General features: G+C 33.7%; 1 protein-coding gene and 1 long non-coding RNA gene across 4 annotated transcripts; both read right to left on the minus strand.

Annotated features, from left to right (window-relative positions):
• Nucleotides 1-10,837: 10,837 nt before the first annotated feature.
• LOC129286399 (G-type lectin S-receptor-like serine/threonine-protein kinase SD1-13) lies at nt 10,838-13,428 on the minus strand. Its single transcript, XM_054922359.1, has 5 exons — nt 13,192-13,428; nt 12,928-13,083; nt 12,272-12,812; nt 11,742-11,862; nt 10,838-11,354 (listed from the first exon to the last, which is right to left on the minus strand). Exons 1-5 carry the CDS (start codon nt 13,426-13,428, stop codon nt 11,306-11,308), a joined length of 1,104 nt encoding a protein of 367 aa, XP_054778334.1. The 3' UTR covers nt 10,838-11,305.
• A 4,433-nt stretch (nt 13,429-17,861) lies between these two features.
• Nucleotides 17,862-19,273, minus strand: LOC129284866 (uncharacterized). Of its 3 annotated transcripts, none has more exons than XR_008586988.1 (3): nt 19,156-19,273; nt 18,888-18,996; nt 17,862-18,179 (listed from the first exon to the last, which is right to left on the minus strand). It is a non-coding gene; the product is annotated as an uncharacterized LOC129284866 (long non-coding RNA). The 3 variants fall into 3 exon arrangements; XR_008586989.1 differs by having other exon boundaries at nt 18,888-18,963; nt 19,156-19,254; XR_008586987.1 differs by having other exon boundaries at nt 19,104-19,250.
• Nucleotides 19,274-20,239: the final 966 nt, after the last annotated feature.

Here is a 20,239-nt window from a genome sequence, read left to right on the forward strand (position 1 = left end):
TTCGCCCCAAATCTTTCAGTAATTCTAAATTTACCCCTATTTTTTATGAAATTTCATATTATCCCCCAAATTTTTCAGAAATTCCATTTTAACCCCTAAACTTTCCTAAAATTACACTTTTGCCCCTTGATTTTACCTGAATTCCAGTTTAACCCCTATATTTTTCATAAATTTCAATTTGACCCATCATTCTTCTAGAATCGCTATTTTACCCCCTAGACAGTCCAAAATCCCCATTTTGCCCCTAGCCTTTGAAAAAAAAAATTCACTTTACCCCTATATCCTTCAACGTTTCCAATCGCACCCCAATCTTTATCCCTAGCCTTGACACTTATTCAAAATGCCTCCAAGACGTAGACATGTGCACGAGGTTGAGATGGAAGAGTTGAGACGTAGGATACGAGAATTGGAAGCCACTGTGGAATTGCAGCAAACTCTGTTAAACAACAACAGAGAAAACTTAGAGACAGATTCGGGAAGCAGTAGTTCGTCATCTACTGAAAACCGCCGCCGCCCACGACAACAACAATTCCGCCCTAATGACATCAAGGTTGACGTTCCTGAATTCGAGGGAAGGCTCCAGCCAGACGAGTTTGTAGACTGGCTACAAACTGTTGAACGAGTATTTGAATACAAGGAGATTCCAGATGCGCAGAAAGTCAAAATTGTCACCCTCAAACTTAAGAAACATGCTTCTATTTGGTGGGAAAACCTCAGACGGAAGCGAGAACGTGAGGGAAAGCGCAAGATTGAAACCTGGGAGAAAATGAAACGCCAGCTCACCAGGAAATTTTTACCAGATCATTACCACCAGGATAATTTTATCCAGTTGCAAAATCTTCGACAGAGATCTTTATCTGTAGAAGAATATACTAGAGAGTTTGAACAACTCATGATGAAGTGTGATATTCACGAGAAGGAGGAGCAAACAATAGCCCGGTACCTTGCAGGCTTAAACACAGATATCAGTCGTCCAGTCCAGCTTCAACAATATTGGACCTTGGATGATATCATCCGTCTGGCCGTGCGTGTTGAGAAGCAGATGCCCAAGAGATCCGCTTTCCAACCTTCATCCTCTAGGAGTTATCCAGAAGGCCGTAAAGCAGAATTTCAGCAGACTAACTCCTCAAGCAAGCCACAACCTACTGCTATGCGCAAACCACCATCCAATGCTGCCAAGGAATCTGGTTCCAAAGCAATCAAATGCTTTAAATGCCAAGGATTTGGCCATATTGCTGCGGACTGTCCTACACGAAGGGTTGTCACCATTCGAGAAGGATCAGGGTATGAAGCACTTGAAGAAGGTGATGAGGACGATGAGTTCTACGGCACTGATCCCGTATATGACGAGGAGGTCACACCTGCTGATCAAGGAGAAGCATTGGTGCTTAGACGAAGTCTGCATACAACAGTAGTCAAAGAAGAACCTTGGTTACGACGCAACATTTTTCACACTCGTTGCACGGCCCAAGGAAAAGTTTGTAATGTCATCATTGACAGTGGAAGCTGTGAAAATGTAGTATCTAACTACATGGTGGAGAAATTGAAGTTGCCAACACAAGATCATCCACAACCTTACAAGCTTCACTGGCTCAACAAAGGGAATGAGGTAAAAGTTTCTAAACAATGCCTTGTGACCTTTTCTATTGGGAATCGATATTGTGATGAAGTTTTATGTGATGTTGTTCCCATGGATGCATGCCACCTTCTCTTGGGGAGGCCATGGCAATATGACCGACATGCTATGCATAACGGGCGAGCGAACACTTATTCTTTTATGAAAGATGGTGTCAAGTTTACACTAGCGCCTCTACCACCCAATGAGATTAGCCAATCTTCAAGGGAATCTAGTGTATCTAAGTCGTTAGTGTCTTTGTTGACTAAGGAGGAATTCAAGGTGTCAAAATCCGAAGCCCAAATGATGAGCATTATTCTGGTGCTTGAGGTGAACGATGAGACGGTCAATCCACCTAGAGTCATTCCGTTATTGTCAGAATTTTCAGATGTAATATCCGATGAGATACCACCAGGGTTGCCTCCAATGCGAGACATACAGCATGCCATTGACTTCGTTCCAGGAGCAGTCATTCCTAATAAGCCTGCTTATAGGATGAGTCCCCAGGAACATGCCGAAGTCCAACGACAAGTTGAAGAGTTGTTGAAAAAAGGGTTAGTTCAAGAAAGTATCAGCCCTTGTGCTGTACCTGTTCTTCTAGTACCTAAGAAGGATGGGAGTTGGAGAATGTGCATTGACTGCCGAGCCGTCAACAAGATCACTATTAAGTATCGGTTTCGATACCTCGGCTTGATGATATGCTGGACCAATTGCATGGTGCCACTACTTTCTCCAAAATTGATCTTCGTAGTGGGTACCATCAAATTAGAATTCGACCAGGAGATGAGTGGAAGACTGCTTTCAAGACCAGAGATGGCTTATATGAGTGGAATGTGATGCCTTTTGGGTTAACAAATGCTCCTAGCACATTTATGCACCTGATGAATCAGGTATTGAGACCCTTCATTGGTAAATTTATTGTTGTGTACTTTGACGATATTCTTATTTACAGTAAGAATCAAGAGGAGCATTTAGATCACTTGCGGCAAGTTTTGCAAGCCTTGCGTGAGCAGAAGCTTTATGCAAATCTCAAGAAGTGCACCTTCCTCACCAACGAAGTTGTGTTCTTGGGTTACATCATTACCGCGGAAGGTGTTCGCGTTGATCCAAGCAAAGTTGTAACCATTGACAGCTGGCCAATTCCAAAATCCATCCAGGAGGTTCGAAGCTTCCACGAATTAGCTTCTTTCTACAGGAGGTTCATCCGTAATTTTAGCTCAATTGCCGCACCACTTACAGACTGCACCAAAGGAGAGAAGTTTCAGTGGACAGAGCAAGCTCAGAAAAGCTTTGAGGAGCTTAAGAAGAAGTTGACCAAAGCTCCAGTCCTAGCTCTTCCTAATTTTGATCAAGTATTTGAAGTTAGCTGTGATGCTTCTAACACTGGCATTGGTGCTGTCTTAAGCCAGGAGGGCCATCCCATTGCCTTTTTTAGTGAGAAGCTCAATGATGCCAAGCTCAAATATTCTACCTATGACAAGGAATTCTATGCCATTGTCCGAGCTCTTCAATATTGGAGTCATTATCTCCTAAATAAAGAGTTCATACTTTTTTCGGACCATGAGGCTCTCAAGTATTTGAATTCCCAGCAGAAGATCAGCCGCAGACATGCTCGTTGGAGTGAACTCTTACAGTCTTATCCATCCTTATCAAACATAAGGCTGGAACTCTGAACTCCGTAGCAGATGCCCTTAGTCGTCGCCATGTACTACTTACAACACTACAAACCAAGGTTGTTGGATTTGACCTTGTCAAAGAGTTATATCAAGATGATCCTGATTTTCGAGGAGTGTGGGAAGCAACTATAAATCAACCTTTCCACCAGTTCTACAGACACGACGGGTTTTTATTTCGAGGTAAAACCCTCTGTATTCCACAGGGTTCCTTGAGAGAAGCCATAATTTGGGAAGCACATGATGGTGGATTAGCTGGACATTTTGGACGAGATAAGACAATTAACCTAGTGAAGGAGAACTTTTACTGGCCTCGACTTGAACGGGATGTCAACAGGCATATACAGAGATGCAGAATTTGTCACTTGGCTAAATCCAAGGGTCAGAATACTGGACTATACATGCCTCTGCCAATTCCAGAAGCACCTTGGGAAGATATAACTATGGATTTTGTTCTGGGTTTACCACAGACTCAGAGGCAAAAAGATTCTGTCATGGTAGTTGTGGATCGCTTCTCAAAAATGGCCCATTTCATCCCATGCCAGAAGACCAACGATGCTGTTCAAGTAGCCGACTTGTATTTTAAGGAGATTGTGCGTCTTCATGGCATTCCTAGAACTATCACTTCTGACCGTGATGTGAAGTTTCTTAGCCACTTTTGGCGGACGTTATGGAAGAAGATGGGAACTAAGCTACAGTTTAGCAGCGCTAGTCACCCCCAGACAGACGGTCAAACTGAAGCTATAAATAGGATTCTTGGTAATCTTCTTCGCAGTTTCATAGGGAAGAATTTGAAGCAGTGGGATCTTATTCTTGCTCAAGTTGAGTTTGCTTATAATAACTCTGTTAACCAAGCAATTGGGAAGTGTCCGTTTGAAGTTGTTTATGGCACTCGTCCCCTTAGTCCACTAGACTTGACCCCTTCACTTGATAAGCAGCAATATAGCTCTGATGCTGACCAAAGGGCTAAGGAAATTAAGAAGTTGCATGAGCAAGTTCGCGAGCGAATCCAAAAGCAGAATTTGAGATACAAGGCTCAACGTGACAAACATCGAAGACAGCAGACTTTTAAGGTAGGAGACTTGGTTTGGATATATCTACGAAAGGAACGATTTCCTAAACAACCAAACGCCAAGTTGTCCCCAAGAGCTGATGGTCCGTTCAAGATAGTGCAAAGGATCAACAACAACGCTTACAAAGTGGAATTACCTGGTTCTTATGGTGTATCTGCCACCTTTAATGTTGCTGATCTATCCCCTTACATTGACGATAATGCCGAATTTGACTCGAGGGCGAGTTCTGCTGAACCCGGGAAGGATGAAACGGACTGAAACGGACAACAGAACTAATACACGAGAGTTACAGAATTGAAGCCAAACGTGTTCCGTTACCCTTCATTAAGCCAATAAAACGTTTAGCATTTACATTTGTAACATTAGCTGATTACTGTTTTCGTTCAGAGTCCTAACACTATAAATAGGACACTCACTTTGTTGTAAGGAGGCAGACTAGAAATAAAATTCAGAGTTTTCTCTTTTCATTCAGTTTCTGTGCCAATAATTTGATTGAGTCAAGTTGAAAACACTGTCATGTCGCAACTCTTCCAAATCTTTATTTACATATACTTGGATTTGAGACTGGTATTAAGGTGCCACCCAAGAAAACGCCTATTGATTGATGGGATGGCTTTTACTATTATTATTATTATTATTATTATTTGAGTTAACAGGCTACCTTTACTAACTGTTTTTTTTTTTTCTGGTTTTTCCTAGAGTTCAACATGATTAATTGGAATATTTTTAAACAAAGATATATCTTTTTGATATACATTAAAGAATTTTTATGGAGGGTTATGTGAGAATTATAATGATCAAGGTAATGTCTCTCTAAGTTTTAAAGACATCTTTTAAAGGTTATAAAACTAAAAAGTATTATTGGGTGAAAAAAATATTATTTTAAGAAAAGTTTATATATTAAAAGGATGTTATTTTTCATAAAAATTATTATATATAATTCTTAATTAATATTAATTATTAAACTATACATACTGATTTGTGAACCAACATAGGGTTAGGAACCAACATGAGATTGTGATTTTTAAGGAAGAGTTTTATTATTTAAAAGTTACTATCGCTTTCATGCATTAATTCATTATCTATAAACATCCTTCACTGTTCCTCATTTTGTACATTCATCTATTGAAATTTATTACCTTTGTCTTTTAGTGTATAAAAGATAAAATTAAATTATTAATTTATAAAAATTATTATTATCTTGGCTTGAGTCTTGAAAGTATAGTCATGCTCAAAAATCTTTGTTGAATCATAAAAGAAATTAGTCATCAATCTAATTTACATCCGAAGACTAAAATAAGCATGGGCAAATTAAACTTACCGAAAATATAATTTTAGGCTACTATACTTTATTTTTATTTTACTATAGTTTTCTATACTTTTTTAAATATTTTAGGTCCCTACACTTTTATTTTTTTTGATATTCTAAGTTCCTATAATACCATTCATAGAGGAATATAGAATAATAAAAAATAAAAGTGTAAAGATCTAAAATACCTAAAAAAAATGAAAACTTATAATAAAATAAAAGTAAAGTATGGGGATTCAAAATTATATTTTTTTTCCTTAAACTTAAAAGAAAATGCTACCCATGCTTAGAAGACACAGTGCATAACTTACATCTTCGTATGTACTTTTTTTATTTATTATTATTATTATTATTATTATTATTATTATTATTATTTTTTATACTTTTCATAGAACCATTACCGCTAACATGGTAAGGGGATGACTTGGCATCTGCCGTTGGTTCTTCTTCTGAGCCAATCACTGGCATGCATTGTACTCGGGAAGCTTTTTCTAGAACGAGTCGGGGGACAGTCTTCGTTCTCTTGCACCATTTGCACGAAGCCATGGTTGATAAAGTGACTCTGTTTCTGTAACAATTTTTCCTTTTTCTTTTTAAACTTCCAAATCCAGATGGACCAAGCTTCAGTTATTAATGGAAACTCCAAATCAGAATTTGGTGTCAGAGCTGGGACATACAATATATCTTATATACTTAACATCTTTTTATTCAATCAAATTAAGACATGCAAATTTTAATATCTTAATAATATTAAGGGTTAAATGACAATTTAATGTCTTAATAATATTAAGAACTCTCCGTCGTTGCACTTCTTACTGCATCCCCCACAGCTTCTTCTGTCAAACGAAGCATTCGCACACTGTCCCTTGCAACAAATCTCAGTGTACTAGCACTTATTCCCACACTTCCCACTCTTCACATTCACACACTTGTTCTTGTAGCAATCTGCCCCTCCACTTCTCTTTAAACGAAACCCTCTGGGAAGCTTGTCGCACGACGTCTTGTTATAATAATACTTCTCAACAAAGAATCCCCTCACTGCTCTCAAGTCGTCGTCTTCTTTCTCTTGCGTTTTGAACCCTGCAATGTCGTTTGCTACTGCAGATGAAGAAGAACCAAATACGAGATCATCATGGCTATAGATGTGATGATTGATGAAGCTTGCGTGTTGGAATTATTGGAGGCTTTCTTTTGTGTGTGTGTGTGAGAGAGAGAGAGAGAGAGACAGAGAGAGAGAGAGAGATGGTTGACAAGAAGAAAATGGATTCTCAAGGATCGGTTTTTTCTGGGGAAGTGTTAGCTCATGATACTGATCGAATCATTTGAGAAGACTAAACGGTGACGAAGAAGAGCTGGAGAAAAGAGCTCAGGACAGTCCCGAAGAAAAATCGGAGGTTGATGACAATTGTGGCAAGGAAGGTGAGATAAAATGTGGGCCCCACTATTGAGTTAGTTGCAAATTAATCGTGGGGCAAGATTGATTTAATTGTTCAAGTTTAAAATATTTTAAGTATAAGTTTGGGATTTAAATTGCTAATAACTTATAAGTCGGATTACATAAGTTGGTCCAAATAACTGGTTATATGAATTTGGTTAGAAAAAAATGAACTTAAAAACAAGATTTTCCTGGTGCGGACCAGATTAGTCGTGAATCATAATAGCTAACCCTGATGGGTTAAGGTTGAGCCATTTAATTCATATTATTTTTAAAAAATATTAAAAAAATTAAAAAATGAAAGAATATTGTAGATTCATAACTTTTGATAAATAGATGGGCATGGTTTAGATGACTCAATTCGTATATTTTATACAAATATTATGGGTTAATATTTTGGTGAATCTAGAACGAATCATGACATAAATGAATATTATATTAAAATTCACCATCATTTTCATTTAAGTGTATTTTTAACAATTTATAAAAAATTAAATTGAAAAATAAAATAAAATGAATTGGTGGGTTAACTCATTTAATTTGCAAGCCCTCAAAGGTCGTATAAAAATAGATTGAATCTAACTCAACTTATATTTTTCTAACACATGGGCCAACCTAAACCATTTGGGTTGGCCCATATTCCTAACTCTAATAACTTAGAATTCAAATTGTCATTTAACCCTAATATTAATAATGTTTGGATTTGACTCATATTTTTAACTCTAATAATTTAGGATTCAAATTGTTATTTAACCCTAATATTAATAATAAGAATTTGTTATTAAATAAATAATATATAAAAATTTATTTAATTAAAACAAATACTTGATGAGTATATAATTTTTTTCTAATTAACGCAACTTTCTCAATTGAACATACTGCCACCATTTTGGCAATTTCCAACTACGAATAATAGCAAACAAGTTGCATGCATTGAAGAAACATAGAGCCACAAATATGTATTTTATGTATCTTCTCTTCTTTAAAACAACGTCTCATGTTTGCAAACATCGAAACCGTTACAATCATAGAATAATTTGCAAGAGATAATTTCATGGGTAACAAAATCTCTTTTTTTTTTCTTGCCAAAAAATCAAATACAGATAAAACTAAAACGCCTCCTATCTTGATTTAATAGCGTTATAATTTTTAAAACACACTATAGGCGTTATAATTGGTGTAAATATAGGAATTTAAATTTCTTATTTTCTACATGTGCATGTTTACACACACACATCACCTTCACTATAAAAGACCCATATTCACACACGTTACCTATACACCTATTCACACCAAAAAACTATATGCAATATATGTATTGAAACATATATCTAGGAAAGGGTGAACAGTTGTTTCTGCAATTATATTATTCAAATACAATTAATTCTAAAAAATGTTTGCAAAAGTTAATTATACATTAATACAACAATAAATAATGCAGAGTTTAATTCTATGACTATAACAAATTAATAAGTAGAGACTTGGAAATAAAATCAGCTAGCTAAAAGTAAAATAGATAGAAGCAAAGAATAAATATATAGAGAGAAGACCCAAAAAAATCACACAAAACAACTATATTAATTTGACTCTCTTTGACCTAGGTCAAGTCCTCTTGAGCCCAACCATCAAAACAATTATAATGGTTGGTTTCCAATCTCACTATCAACTTATACAAGAGATTTATAAGTTTACCAACAACTTCAAGGTTTTCTTTTCCTTTTTTTTTTTTAATTCCATCATTCAGTATCCTAAAAAACCTAGAGTATTACCACTTCTTGCCTAAATTAATTCAAACCCTCATTGTATGGGATCATAATTACCTATGGTGGCCTCACTAGTATTTTGAGAATACTTTAAGCATATTTATTTAATACGACTGCATATTTTAAGATTTGAACTTGAGACCCTAGGATATGCCAATTCAACTCACTTTTGACTTACTTCTCTCACAATGTAAGATTCACACAATATGAAAATTTAGACCTATATATAGAAGAGATACTCTCAAGCTCAAGTAAGTAGACCATTATCCTAGAAATAATGAGTCAAACTAGTATTTGCGGTGAATCCCCTATTAAGTAATCATGCATAATGGTGGGAACCCTCAATTCTCACTGGAAAGATGAACCATATACAAGTACAAGAAAAAGGAACAATATATTTTATCTCCCCTCAAAATTTAAGATAGTTACTGTGTTGATGGAACATAATTCATTATTGCTTGAAGTTTGTTGTGTTGCAGGAGACACAGGAGCTGTTTGAAATTATTTTTATTTTATTATTTTGAGAATTAGTATTTTATAAAATATGTTTTGAAAATAAAAAAATGCAAATATGTGTTTTTCTCATTCTCATTTGTTTTCCAGAACAATAATTTTAGAATACCTCAAAATTGTTTCTATTTTTCTATTCTTAAAAATAATATTTATTTTTTATTTTTCAAAATATTTTTTAAAAATACGTTATCAAATATATTTTTTTATTTTTTTATTTTGAAGAACATAAAACTATTTTTAAAATAAGTTTTCACATAGGCCCATAGTTTGCCTGAGGATGAATGCAAGTCGGCTTGGGGGAGGAATATCCACAATCTCACTTTGAAGCATTGACACTATGGAGGCCATAATGGGCCTATCTTTTGCAAGTTATTGCACGCATAGAAGACCAATATGTGTGCATCTCAATATATCATCTTGAAAGCTTGGATCATATATTTGTGGATCTATTAGAGGTATAACATTGGCATTGATCCATAATTTCCATGCCTGCGTTCTCCAAAATTTCCATGCCTAGAAAAAACAACAAAAATGATAGCAATCAAACATCATTGTATTCGTTAAGAAAAAGGCAATTAAGAGCTGTTGCAAGAAAGAAATGTACAAATTGGAGACTTATAAAGCCTAAAAGTGTGAAAGATTATGCATCTTCATAAATGCTAGTTTTTTTTTCTTTCAATAATAATCTCTAACAACAAAACACCAAAGCTAAATACATTAGATTTCTCTTAATAGAGCCCTTCAGTTGCATATTTTGGAGAATTGTATCCATTGCATTTAAACAATAAATTGTTGAGCTTTTCATATGCTATTGATACTATTATCTTTTAAAAAGACTTGCTACGTTCTGATAATTCTTTTTGTATTTGCTTGATCTTGACCATCTTCAAAAAGTTTAACCATCCAAAATTTGATATTTTTTGGATTCATCCCTTTATTTAATAATATGTTACTAGCCTTCAAATCTCTATGTATAGTTCTTAATCTTGAATCTCTAAAGATAAAGTAATCTTCTAGTTCAATTATATTGAAGCGTCTTCCCCAATCTACATATTTTTGTTGCAGTGGATCTGTAAAAAGATTATTTTAGGGAGGAAAATGACGAAAGAAGGCAAACAAGTTCCAAAAAAAAGAAAAAAAAAATTCTTCAACACTTTCAACAACTGCCAGTAAATGGTTGTGGTATTTGCCTACTTGCAATTGTGACTTAGTTGCCTGTACCTTAACTATTACTCTATAAAATAAACCATATAAAATGTTCGTACCGGCCTCCATCAAACATGCAACATCAAGAAAGTACGAAAGCATGCGTGTGCTAAGAAACATTGGAAGCATTGTTACAAATGTCAGCCAAGTGTTATGTCAGGTAAGTTAAGTGTTGTACGGCAAACATGTGTTTCTTTTATATATTCATTAACACTATAAAGTTTCCTCTTTTTCCGCAATTCCTCTCATGTAAAGCACAGGAACATCCAATTCACTAAAATATGCAGAGGAATATACACTAACCAAAAGTATATGCATCCAAACTTTTGTTTGGCATGTATTCATAAACTAATATCTTTTCATCTCCTTCAATGCAACAACCAAGAAGTCTAACAAATTTTTGGTGTCGAAGCTTAGAAATTAACTCCACTTTCTTAATAAATTCTTCAATACCCTGCCCAGATGATCTCGATAGTCTTTTCACTGCTATTTCTTGTCCATCTTCAAACTTTCCCTGAAATAAAATGATATCTACCTTCTACCAAAAAAAACATGATATTTACATAGTTTCTTATGACTTGTAAAAAGATTAACTTTACAAAAATTGAAAACCACCTTATAAACTGGACCAAATCCTCCCTGCCCAAGTTTATTTGCTAAGTCAAAGTTGTTTGTTGCAATTGCCAACTTTGTAAAATCAAACAAAGATAGGTCTTGATTATGAGATTGCTTCAGGTTTGAAATCTGCATCTGCATCTGCATTTCCCCTGTTTTGTACACATTTTTCCTTTTAATTTCATTAAGAAACACATTGTTATTCGAATACTAGGTTACCAGAGCTATGAATTAACTATTTGCTTTTCTGACATTATCTGTGTCAAAATGCAAAAAATCAAATGCTCACAAGATTTTCTAAGATTTCGAAGTATATTTGTATCCTATATATCTAAATGATTTCACAATAATTTCTACCCTCAAAAAATTATTATAAAGTGATGAGATAAATAGACGTTTTCAATGACCTTTCCCTCCCGCCTCCCCTCTCTCTGCACTCCTAGATTTCTTGTATTTATTGCAAGTGCTTAACAGTCAAACACAAAATAATTGATTCCTTGAATGAACTCTTACAATAAAACTGATTAGCCGAACATCACCTTTTTGGTTTGACTTTTTTTTTTCCCCATAAGAAATATCCACAGGCCATAATGAGAATGGTTCCTACCAGAGCTGATATTATAATAGGTGTTGTCATTTTCCTCCTGGCCCTACCTGTATCTGTATCATAGAAAAGAAGAGTAATCAGATAGTCCTCATGTTCTGACAATATGCTCAACACTACTGCATATGTTGTCATCAAAAGAGGTTTAAAACAAAATGAAGTTCCCCAAGTATCCTTGAAAGACAAATGACACCACATGTTATAATTCTATTGAGGAACCTAATGAACATTTAACAACATCAATCGCACATGGGCTAAGTACCATTGTTCGCATGGATATTTAACATGACATGATATGATGAAATAGACAATGCTTAAATTACATTTGAAGCTTTGTTTTCAAATCCTATTTTGTTGTCAAATACATGTTGGACAGAAAATAAGTATGTTAGTGTTTCAAAGAGCTTTAACTAAGAGAGATGCCTAGTTCTTAGTAGACCAAACGTATGTAAAGATCAAACCCACCAACTGGGAAGTTCTGTGTATCAAGTAAATCTACATTCCAAACCATACAGCCAAGGCTTCTGTCATAGGCATAAGCTATACAAGAGCAATGCTTCAGGCATCGAGTTTGGCAATCTGCAATTTGCTGATCAAACTTAGAAGAAAAAACTTCTGCATGATCTGGTAGTTTTACCCTCTCCAGCTTCAAAAATCCATCTGGTTTGCTATCTTGAGAACTATTTTTGTCTCCATCACACTGAAGTGCTTCTCTTCTCACGCACCCACTAGTCCAGTTCTGCCTTCGCCATTCTTCTTTGTTCTTCGGTTCAAACCCTCTCAAGCAGGTGCAGATTGGTGAGCTTAAAGAATTGCAGATCCCGGATCTGCCACATTTGCCATAAACATCACACTCGGAATTCTCACTTACCCATTCACGTTCCCATGTATTTGTCTGGGAATTCCAACATTGTTTCTTTAGTTTACCTTTATGACGTAACTTAAGAGTTAGCCAAGTAGACTTGTGTGAGTAATGAAAATATAGGTCGAAACTTCCCTCCCTCTCCTTTCATCTGAAACCCATTTAGGGAGATAGATGAACTCTTAGGCAACCCAAGAAAGTGTGTGCCATTCCAGGGGCCACTACGCCAGTAAGGATAATTTTCTTTCCAAATAAACACTTCAGTAACATTACGAGGTTCAAGGCCGCAAGAGAATCCTCCATAGGATGGATCAGATGTACTTTTCCATGATGTAAGTTGCATTTTCTTGCCTGCTTTTTGGTTAGTACTGAATTTCACGTCTGCTAATAATGTATTATCAGGATGCTGGAAACTCTACCAAAAGAATGCTCCAGTAGTTCTATCAATAAGGACAAGGTGGTCAGAATCCAAGAGTTAAGCACTAGAATTTGATGCCATAGTGACATTTGATGACCAAACAACTTGTTTTTTCCCATTCAAAACGACAAGATTGCCATTCTCTGACATTGTGAGAATATTCCCAAAAGAATCTGTTAGTGGGTCGTTTTTGTCAGCAATCCAAACAACAGAGGATTCAGACATAAACCAAATTCCCAAGTAGCGACTCGTGGAATTCCGAGGTCTGAAGAATCCCAGCGTGAACATGCGATTATTTGAGCCCACTGTTTCAGGTTCTTGGATCAACACAGGTGGTGCCATAGGGTCCAAGGCACTGGCCAGAACAGTAAAGGTGAACAAATATATGGAAAAGCAAGTAACAAGCAAGCATTTTCACTGAATCTCATGAAAAGGATGACGACTATCGGAGATGGAGGGAGAAAATGGGTTTAGTTATCCAACACTGCAAGCAATGCTAGTATATAGTATGACATAATATAATATATAGAATTTCGAACTACCTAATTATTCGTAAACTATGACTGCATATTGGGCAAAAATTGAAAAAAAAAATGTAAAAGAAAAAAACTGCAAAAATTCGGAATGCTCGAAAGGACAGTCAGACTTCTAAGACGGCCGAGCCAATTTCTCTTCATAACGTCCAACAATTGAATTGAATCCTCATATTCATCGATCTTTAGTCTTCTAAACAAGGTGTGTACAATAGAATTTTTGAAGCATACCTGTGATTTTCTCGTATTTATTTTTGTCTCTGCCCCATATTCCTAAAATTGAAGGTAGCAGAAAAGGTTCGGTCTTTTCTGGTCCCAAAATGATAATAAAAACGGCTGTCTTTTACACAGCCAAAAGGGGGAAAAAAATCTAATGTCCAATTTTTTTTAAAAAAAACTAATAATTATTGTTTGTACGTGTTTTCTCTCTGTTTAATATTTTTTTAACCAGTGTTTAATTTAATATTTGAAACATACTCATTATTTTATTATATACTTACACTTGTGAATTTGGAGATCCAAATTTAGATATGTGTGTATTGGAAAAATTAGATTCAAAGGAAAATAGGTAAAAGTGAGGAAGGATTTGGACAACCTTTTTTAATTTTTTGTCTTCTGTTTTTGTTTTTTTGTTTTTTGGCTTTTTGTTTTGGGTGTGGGGTGAGGTAAACTAACCTCATGACTCAAGTCACAAAGCACAGACTAAAATTTTAATCCAGTTTTCGGGTCAATGAAGCAAAACCTTTTGCCCAAATATTGCTTTTCTAATAGAAGAGACTTATATTTGACCTTAAATTAATACTCCAATCATAATCATTAGATAAGGTATGCATTTTTCTAATTTTCATTTTTTTTAGCAAATTTCAATTTTGATTTAAACATTGGGTCTTTATTTTTTCTAGTATAAATATGTAGAATTGAAAATAATACTTGTAGCATTGAACGTTTCTTTATAAAAAGATTAAGGCTTCATTTGTTTCACAAAAAGCATTTTGATGGAATTGAAATTAGAAGTAAAATTGGAACAAACTAGGGTAAAAAAAAAAGAACTTAATTTAAAAATATATTTAATATGATTGATACAAATTGAAATTAACTTTTTCTGTATATGTATTTAGAATAAGAAAAAGATAATATTACCGCGTTCACATTTGATGCTCATCACAATGATGAGCACCGAATGCTCATTAGAATCAGGATTCCTACCTCCATTTTAACCTTATTTAATCCCTGTTGTTTATTTAAATTAATTTTTTAAATACTTTTAATATTGTATTTATTAAAAGAAAAAATATGAAAAATTTTAATATTAAATCTGAACTATTTATAATACATTTAATTTGTAAAATTTATAAATTTTTTAATATTAAATTAGTTTATTTAAATTGTACCTGAATTGTATAAAATTTATCTGTATAGTCAAATTGTAAAATTATAAATTTTTTAATATTAAATTAGACTTAGATTAAATCTGCATTGACCAAATTAATAATAAATAAATATATTAAAATTTTAAAATTTTTATATTTTTAAATTAATAAATATAATATTAAAAATATTTAAAAATTAATTTAAATAAATAATAGGGATCAAATAATTTGAAATAGAAGGTCAGGAGCGATGAGCACCGGGCAGTCAACACAAATGATGAGCACCAAATGCAATTAATATTACCTTTATTTCTTTCACACCATCCTTGTCTCCTCTCTCTCACACGCCCGTGGTCCTCCACCGTTCCTCTCTTCTAATCAGACTTTTTAGGTCTACAGTAATCAACAAATCCTACACTAACCAACACTCATATTCAAACAACTTCTAAAAAAAAATCATATTATAAATCACAAATCAGGGGGGAAAAAGAAGACAAAATTGGTGAAAGTAAATGGAAATGTCAAGATCTGGAGCAAATAAAGCTAATCGAACATGTCACCCCGCAAAAAAAAAAAAAAAAAAAAAAGGCTAATCGAACAACTTCTATCATGGAGCTTCCATGTTCAAGTATGCTAGCGACTGATAAATCTGGTGAACAGTGACAATAAATCTGGTGATTTTGAATGACGATGGATGCGGTGGATCTATTGTCAAAGTGAACAAAATGGAGGGAGGCCAGCAACTTTCTTCGATGGTCTTCCTCACTGAAGGTGATGGTGAAGAAGCGGAGGAGCAGAGACACTGTTGAAGGAGGCGGAGCCAAAACTGATTTGCACGCGCGCATCACCCCATGAGTATAAGGGCTAGAACAATCCTAGCCTTCAATTTCAACCTAAATCCGTATATTTAAATTAATTTTTTAAAATTTTATTATTATGTTTATGAATATAAAAATATAAAAAAATTTAAATTTTAATAAATATATTCATTACCTATCTAGGCTGTGCAGATTTAATTTAATAGTTTAATTTAATATTTAATTTTTTTATAATTTTACTATTTGATTATCTAGATAGACTCTCAACAATTCAGATATAATTTAGATTATCTAATTAATATTAAAAATTTATAAATTTTATAAATTAACCATTTAATTATATTCTAAATAGTTCAGATTTAATATTAAATTCTTTTCTATCTTTTATCTTAATAAATATAATATTAAAAATATTTAAAAATTAATTTAAATAGACAATAAAAATTAATTTGAACTGAAATGGAGGGCCAAGAGACGAGCATTTAGTGCTCATCACAGTGATGAGCACCAAATATCGTCACAGCCAAAACATGTGGCAAAGGAGTCCAATAAGTTCTTCAAGGGATCATTCTTCTTCTTCACTCAGTGCTATTATGGCATTAAATGAGGCTAAATTTATGGAACTTAAAATCAGGGTGTTACCTACTCTGTGTGACAAACCTACTAACTACTTTATCTATATAGTTCCTTTGTGATAAACTAACAATACCCCAAGTACAGTCTTGATGTATCTTGATTCTTGATACAAAAGATGCTTCATCAAGATCTTTTATTTCAAAATTTCTTAATAGAAAATTTTTAGTATTATTTAATAACCCTTTATCATTAGTGGCAAGTAGTATGTCATCTACATACAAAACCATGAATATGAAATTACTCCAACTAAACTTTTGATACACACAATTATCAACAAAGTTTGTCCTAAAACCAAATGAAATAATAACTTGACGAAATTTGTAATAATATTGTCAAGAAGCCTATTTGAGACTATTGATAGATTTTCTTAATTTTCAAATCATTTTCTTTAAATCTCCTAACACAGTTTTATTGTTGCATTATATAAATTGATTCATCAATGTTACCATTGAAAAACATTATTTTGACATCCATATGATAAAGCTAAATGTCAAAATATGAAACTAATGCCATGATTACTCTAAAAGAGTGTTTTGAAGAAACCGATGAGAAAGTCTCTTTATAATTAATCCCTTCTTTTTGAGTAAAGCCCATTGCCATAAGATGTGCTTTGTACCACTACACATTACCATATTTTCTTTTAAATATCCCTTTGCAACTTGTCACATTTCGATACTAAAGGTATGATTGGTATAAAATATGAGATGAACTCATATTTCATAAGCCTTAAATAGCTAGCGGTTAACCTAAAATATTGGTATATAAGTTATATACATTAAAGTTCGTAACGTTTCAAATGTTTTGTAAAAATTTTAGCAGAACCTCCTTTATAAATTGAACCTCCCAAAATTTTTATAATAACAAACTTGTCAACAAAACCAGCAAGGAGACTAGCTCTATTCTAGCAAATTATATACCAACAAAATAAGATTAGAACCTAACTACAATATACGCGAAGCATTAAATTATAATCATATAATACAATATAAGTTTTCACCAAAGAGATGACCAAAATGTGCTTTCACTGTCCAAAAAGCTATGGGCCTCTCAATGATAAGTAGGAGGCACAGGGTCAACTATAATATCTAAGATCAAAGAAATTTTTGTGAGTAGTGTTCTAATTAAAATTATAATTAAGAAAATTATGAAGCTAGAACTAATAAATTTAGTTTAAAATAATTTTATAAAATAATGAAACATATAATTGACCTATCAATAAAGAATAATTCTTTCTCAATAATAAAATTATAAAATTAAACAATACTAATAAAGCAAAACACATTTATCAAGATTTGTACAGCTCATAGAATATAAAAATTTCAAGTAATGGTACAATTAGGTAGAATAGTTTTAGAAAATTTATGGAAATGATAAATTTGAATTTGAATTTAAGAGGGTTTTGTCATAATGAATAACAAGCGCGGACACATAGTACATGAGGGTAAATAACCAATCAAACGTAGATTCACAGTTTACGAGGGTAAATAATCAACAAGTGTGGCTTAAAGCCACAAAATAATCAAGCGCGGCTAGAAGCCACGAAACAAGCACAAACATGAAGCCCACGAAATAAGCGTGAGTACAATACTCACGAATATTCATCCCTTTGTTTCATGTGTGTTGGCCAGCGTATGGGGTTAGCACCTCCTACAAGTACTGTGCTAGTTGGGTGTACTATGGCATGCCAATGACTAATAAAATTGCCGTTAGCAACCAACATTCTGAACTCAATCCTCCTAATAAAAATCAAGCGTGCATAGAGTAAGAAAGCAATTTTAAAGCTTTCATCTTCAACCATACTATTTTATTATCAATTCTCACTGCTCAGACTCATTTTTCAAATTAAACATGAAATTAAATAATTAAACCGCAATAACATAAACTATTAATGAAATCAAGATATGATCATCAATAAAAAATTATTATAAAAATTGAATTGAAAAGAATATTAGTACAATTTACAAGGAAATAATATTAAAATTCAAATAAAAAATTATTTTATAAAAATATTATTAAAAATTTATTTAAAATGCTGCTCACTTCAACCACCATCATTAGTATAATTTATTTCGAGCCTGACACAATTTATATGAAGACAAATATTTGTTCAATTTACATATATAATTCCTTTAAGCTCTGCTCTAAAATTTAACAATCTTATTTCACCAGTTTTTTTTTTTTCAAACATCCCTACAAATATTACAAGAACATTCACAATTAACTAAAATCAATAATTTTTAACGTCTAATTTCTTCACCAAATTTTTCAGCTCAGCATAATAATAAAGTAGCATCCAACATTAACCAAAATAACACCTAAGTTTTTGTACAAATCTCATGACAGAAATATTGAAGAACAGAGCACTATCCTCGGCCAAAATATTGAAGAATGATCCACGTAGTAATTGAAATCGAAGGAGAAAAAGGAAGAATCAGTGTTTTTACCTCTACCAAAGTGCAGTGGGAGCTGTCACATTTTAGCTGATGGACCACCGAAGAAGAGGAGAATAATTTCGCCCAGCTGTTCTTCGAAGAGGGTGAGAAGTAGAAATCACTAACCAACAAAAAGGAAAAATTTAACCTTATAATACACACATACAAGGACGTTTAGCAGTTGAGGAGGAAGGAAGATGAAATCTAAATTCACACACACACACTCACCACCGACAGCCCACAGTAGAGAAGTAAGGGAAGAAAAATTGCAATCACTCACTTTCCAGTGGCGGACGGACGACAGTGGGGAAAGGAACGAAAGGACGACAGTGGCGTTGAGCAGAAAAATGAAGAACAAAGGCGAGGAGGAGAGAAGACCGAGAACGTGTGAAGATCTCTCTGTTTCTGGCGGTTCTGGAGCTTAAATCGCGGAGGAGAGAAGAAAAATTTAAGTATGAAGAAATTGGGACAATTTACTAAAGAGAGCACAGTGAAATTACAAAAGAGAGCACAATGAAAATGATAAAAAAGGCACAATTTTTTGATAATTTAAAACATAATAAAACTAACTTTTGCTTAATAGAATTTGAACTCTAAATCTTTAAGAAAATTATTAGCATAAGTTTCATTAAACTACCAATCTCTAGTTGTTATAAAATTAATTTAAATAAAATACCAATTGAAAGAAGTTTTTATTTATTCATTTATTTTAAAATTTGCGATCATTACACATTTGATGGGTTTTGCACCTTTTGTCAATAGGGCTTGTTCCCAAACATTATTGTCTTACATGAATTTATACTCTTCGTTCATTACATCAATCCACATTTGAGAATTAAGATCTTACATGACTTGACCAATGTTGATTGTATCATTGTCCACCTTACCTTTTGCTCTATCATATTCATAAAGAATCACAATGTAGTCATTTGTAATTGCTTTTCTCCTTCCTCTTATGGATTTACATAATGGAGGTGGTTGTTGAGTTAGTTCCATATGAATCTTTACTTGATCTTCCATCGGAAGAATTACTTAATTTGTTCAATATTGTCCTGTTGAGATTCTTGAATTACTTCTTGAACAACAATAAGTATAAGAACCAATATATAGTTAGAAGCATCTATAGGAATTGGTTCAGTAACTGAAGCCAATTCTTCCTCTAAGATAATGTTTCTATCCTTATTGCTCCCCCCATTCTCTATATCTTCAAAACACCATGTTGTTCCCATCTCAAAGATAGTCTAAAGCATAGGGTCATAGAACTTGTAACCCCTAGAATGTTTAGAGTATCCAATAAAGTAATTGCTAATTGTTTTAGACTCTAGCTTCTTTTCTTGAGGCTTATAAGGTCGTGTTTCAGTTGA

The sequence above is a fragment of the Prosopis cineraria genome, unplaced genomic scaffold (assembly GCF_029017545.1).
Source record: "Prosopis cineraria cultivar Desert tree isolate PC_DT_omini unplaced genomic scaffold, ASM2901754v1 PC11, whole genome shotgun sequence".
NCBI classification, from domain to species: Eukaryota; Viridiplantae; Streptophyta; class Magnoliopsida; order Fabales; family Fabaceae; genus Prosopis; species Prosopis cineraria.

Coding starts and splice junctions, on each gene's coding strand:
- LOC129286399 (XM_054922359.1), bottom strand. CDS start 13,428: ATGGCACCACCTGTGTTGATCCAAGAACCTGAAACAGTGGGCTCAAAT. Junction 12,813..12,927: donor AACCTCGTAATGTTACTGAA/GTGTTTATTTGG, acceptor TTCAGATGAAAG/GAGAGGGAGGGAAGTTTCGA. Junction 11,355..11,741: donor AAAAAAGTCAAACCAAAAAG/GTGATGTTCGGC, acceptor TGTACAAAACAG/GGGAAATGCAGATGCAGATG.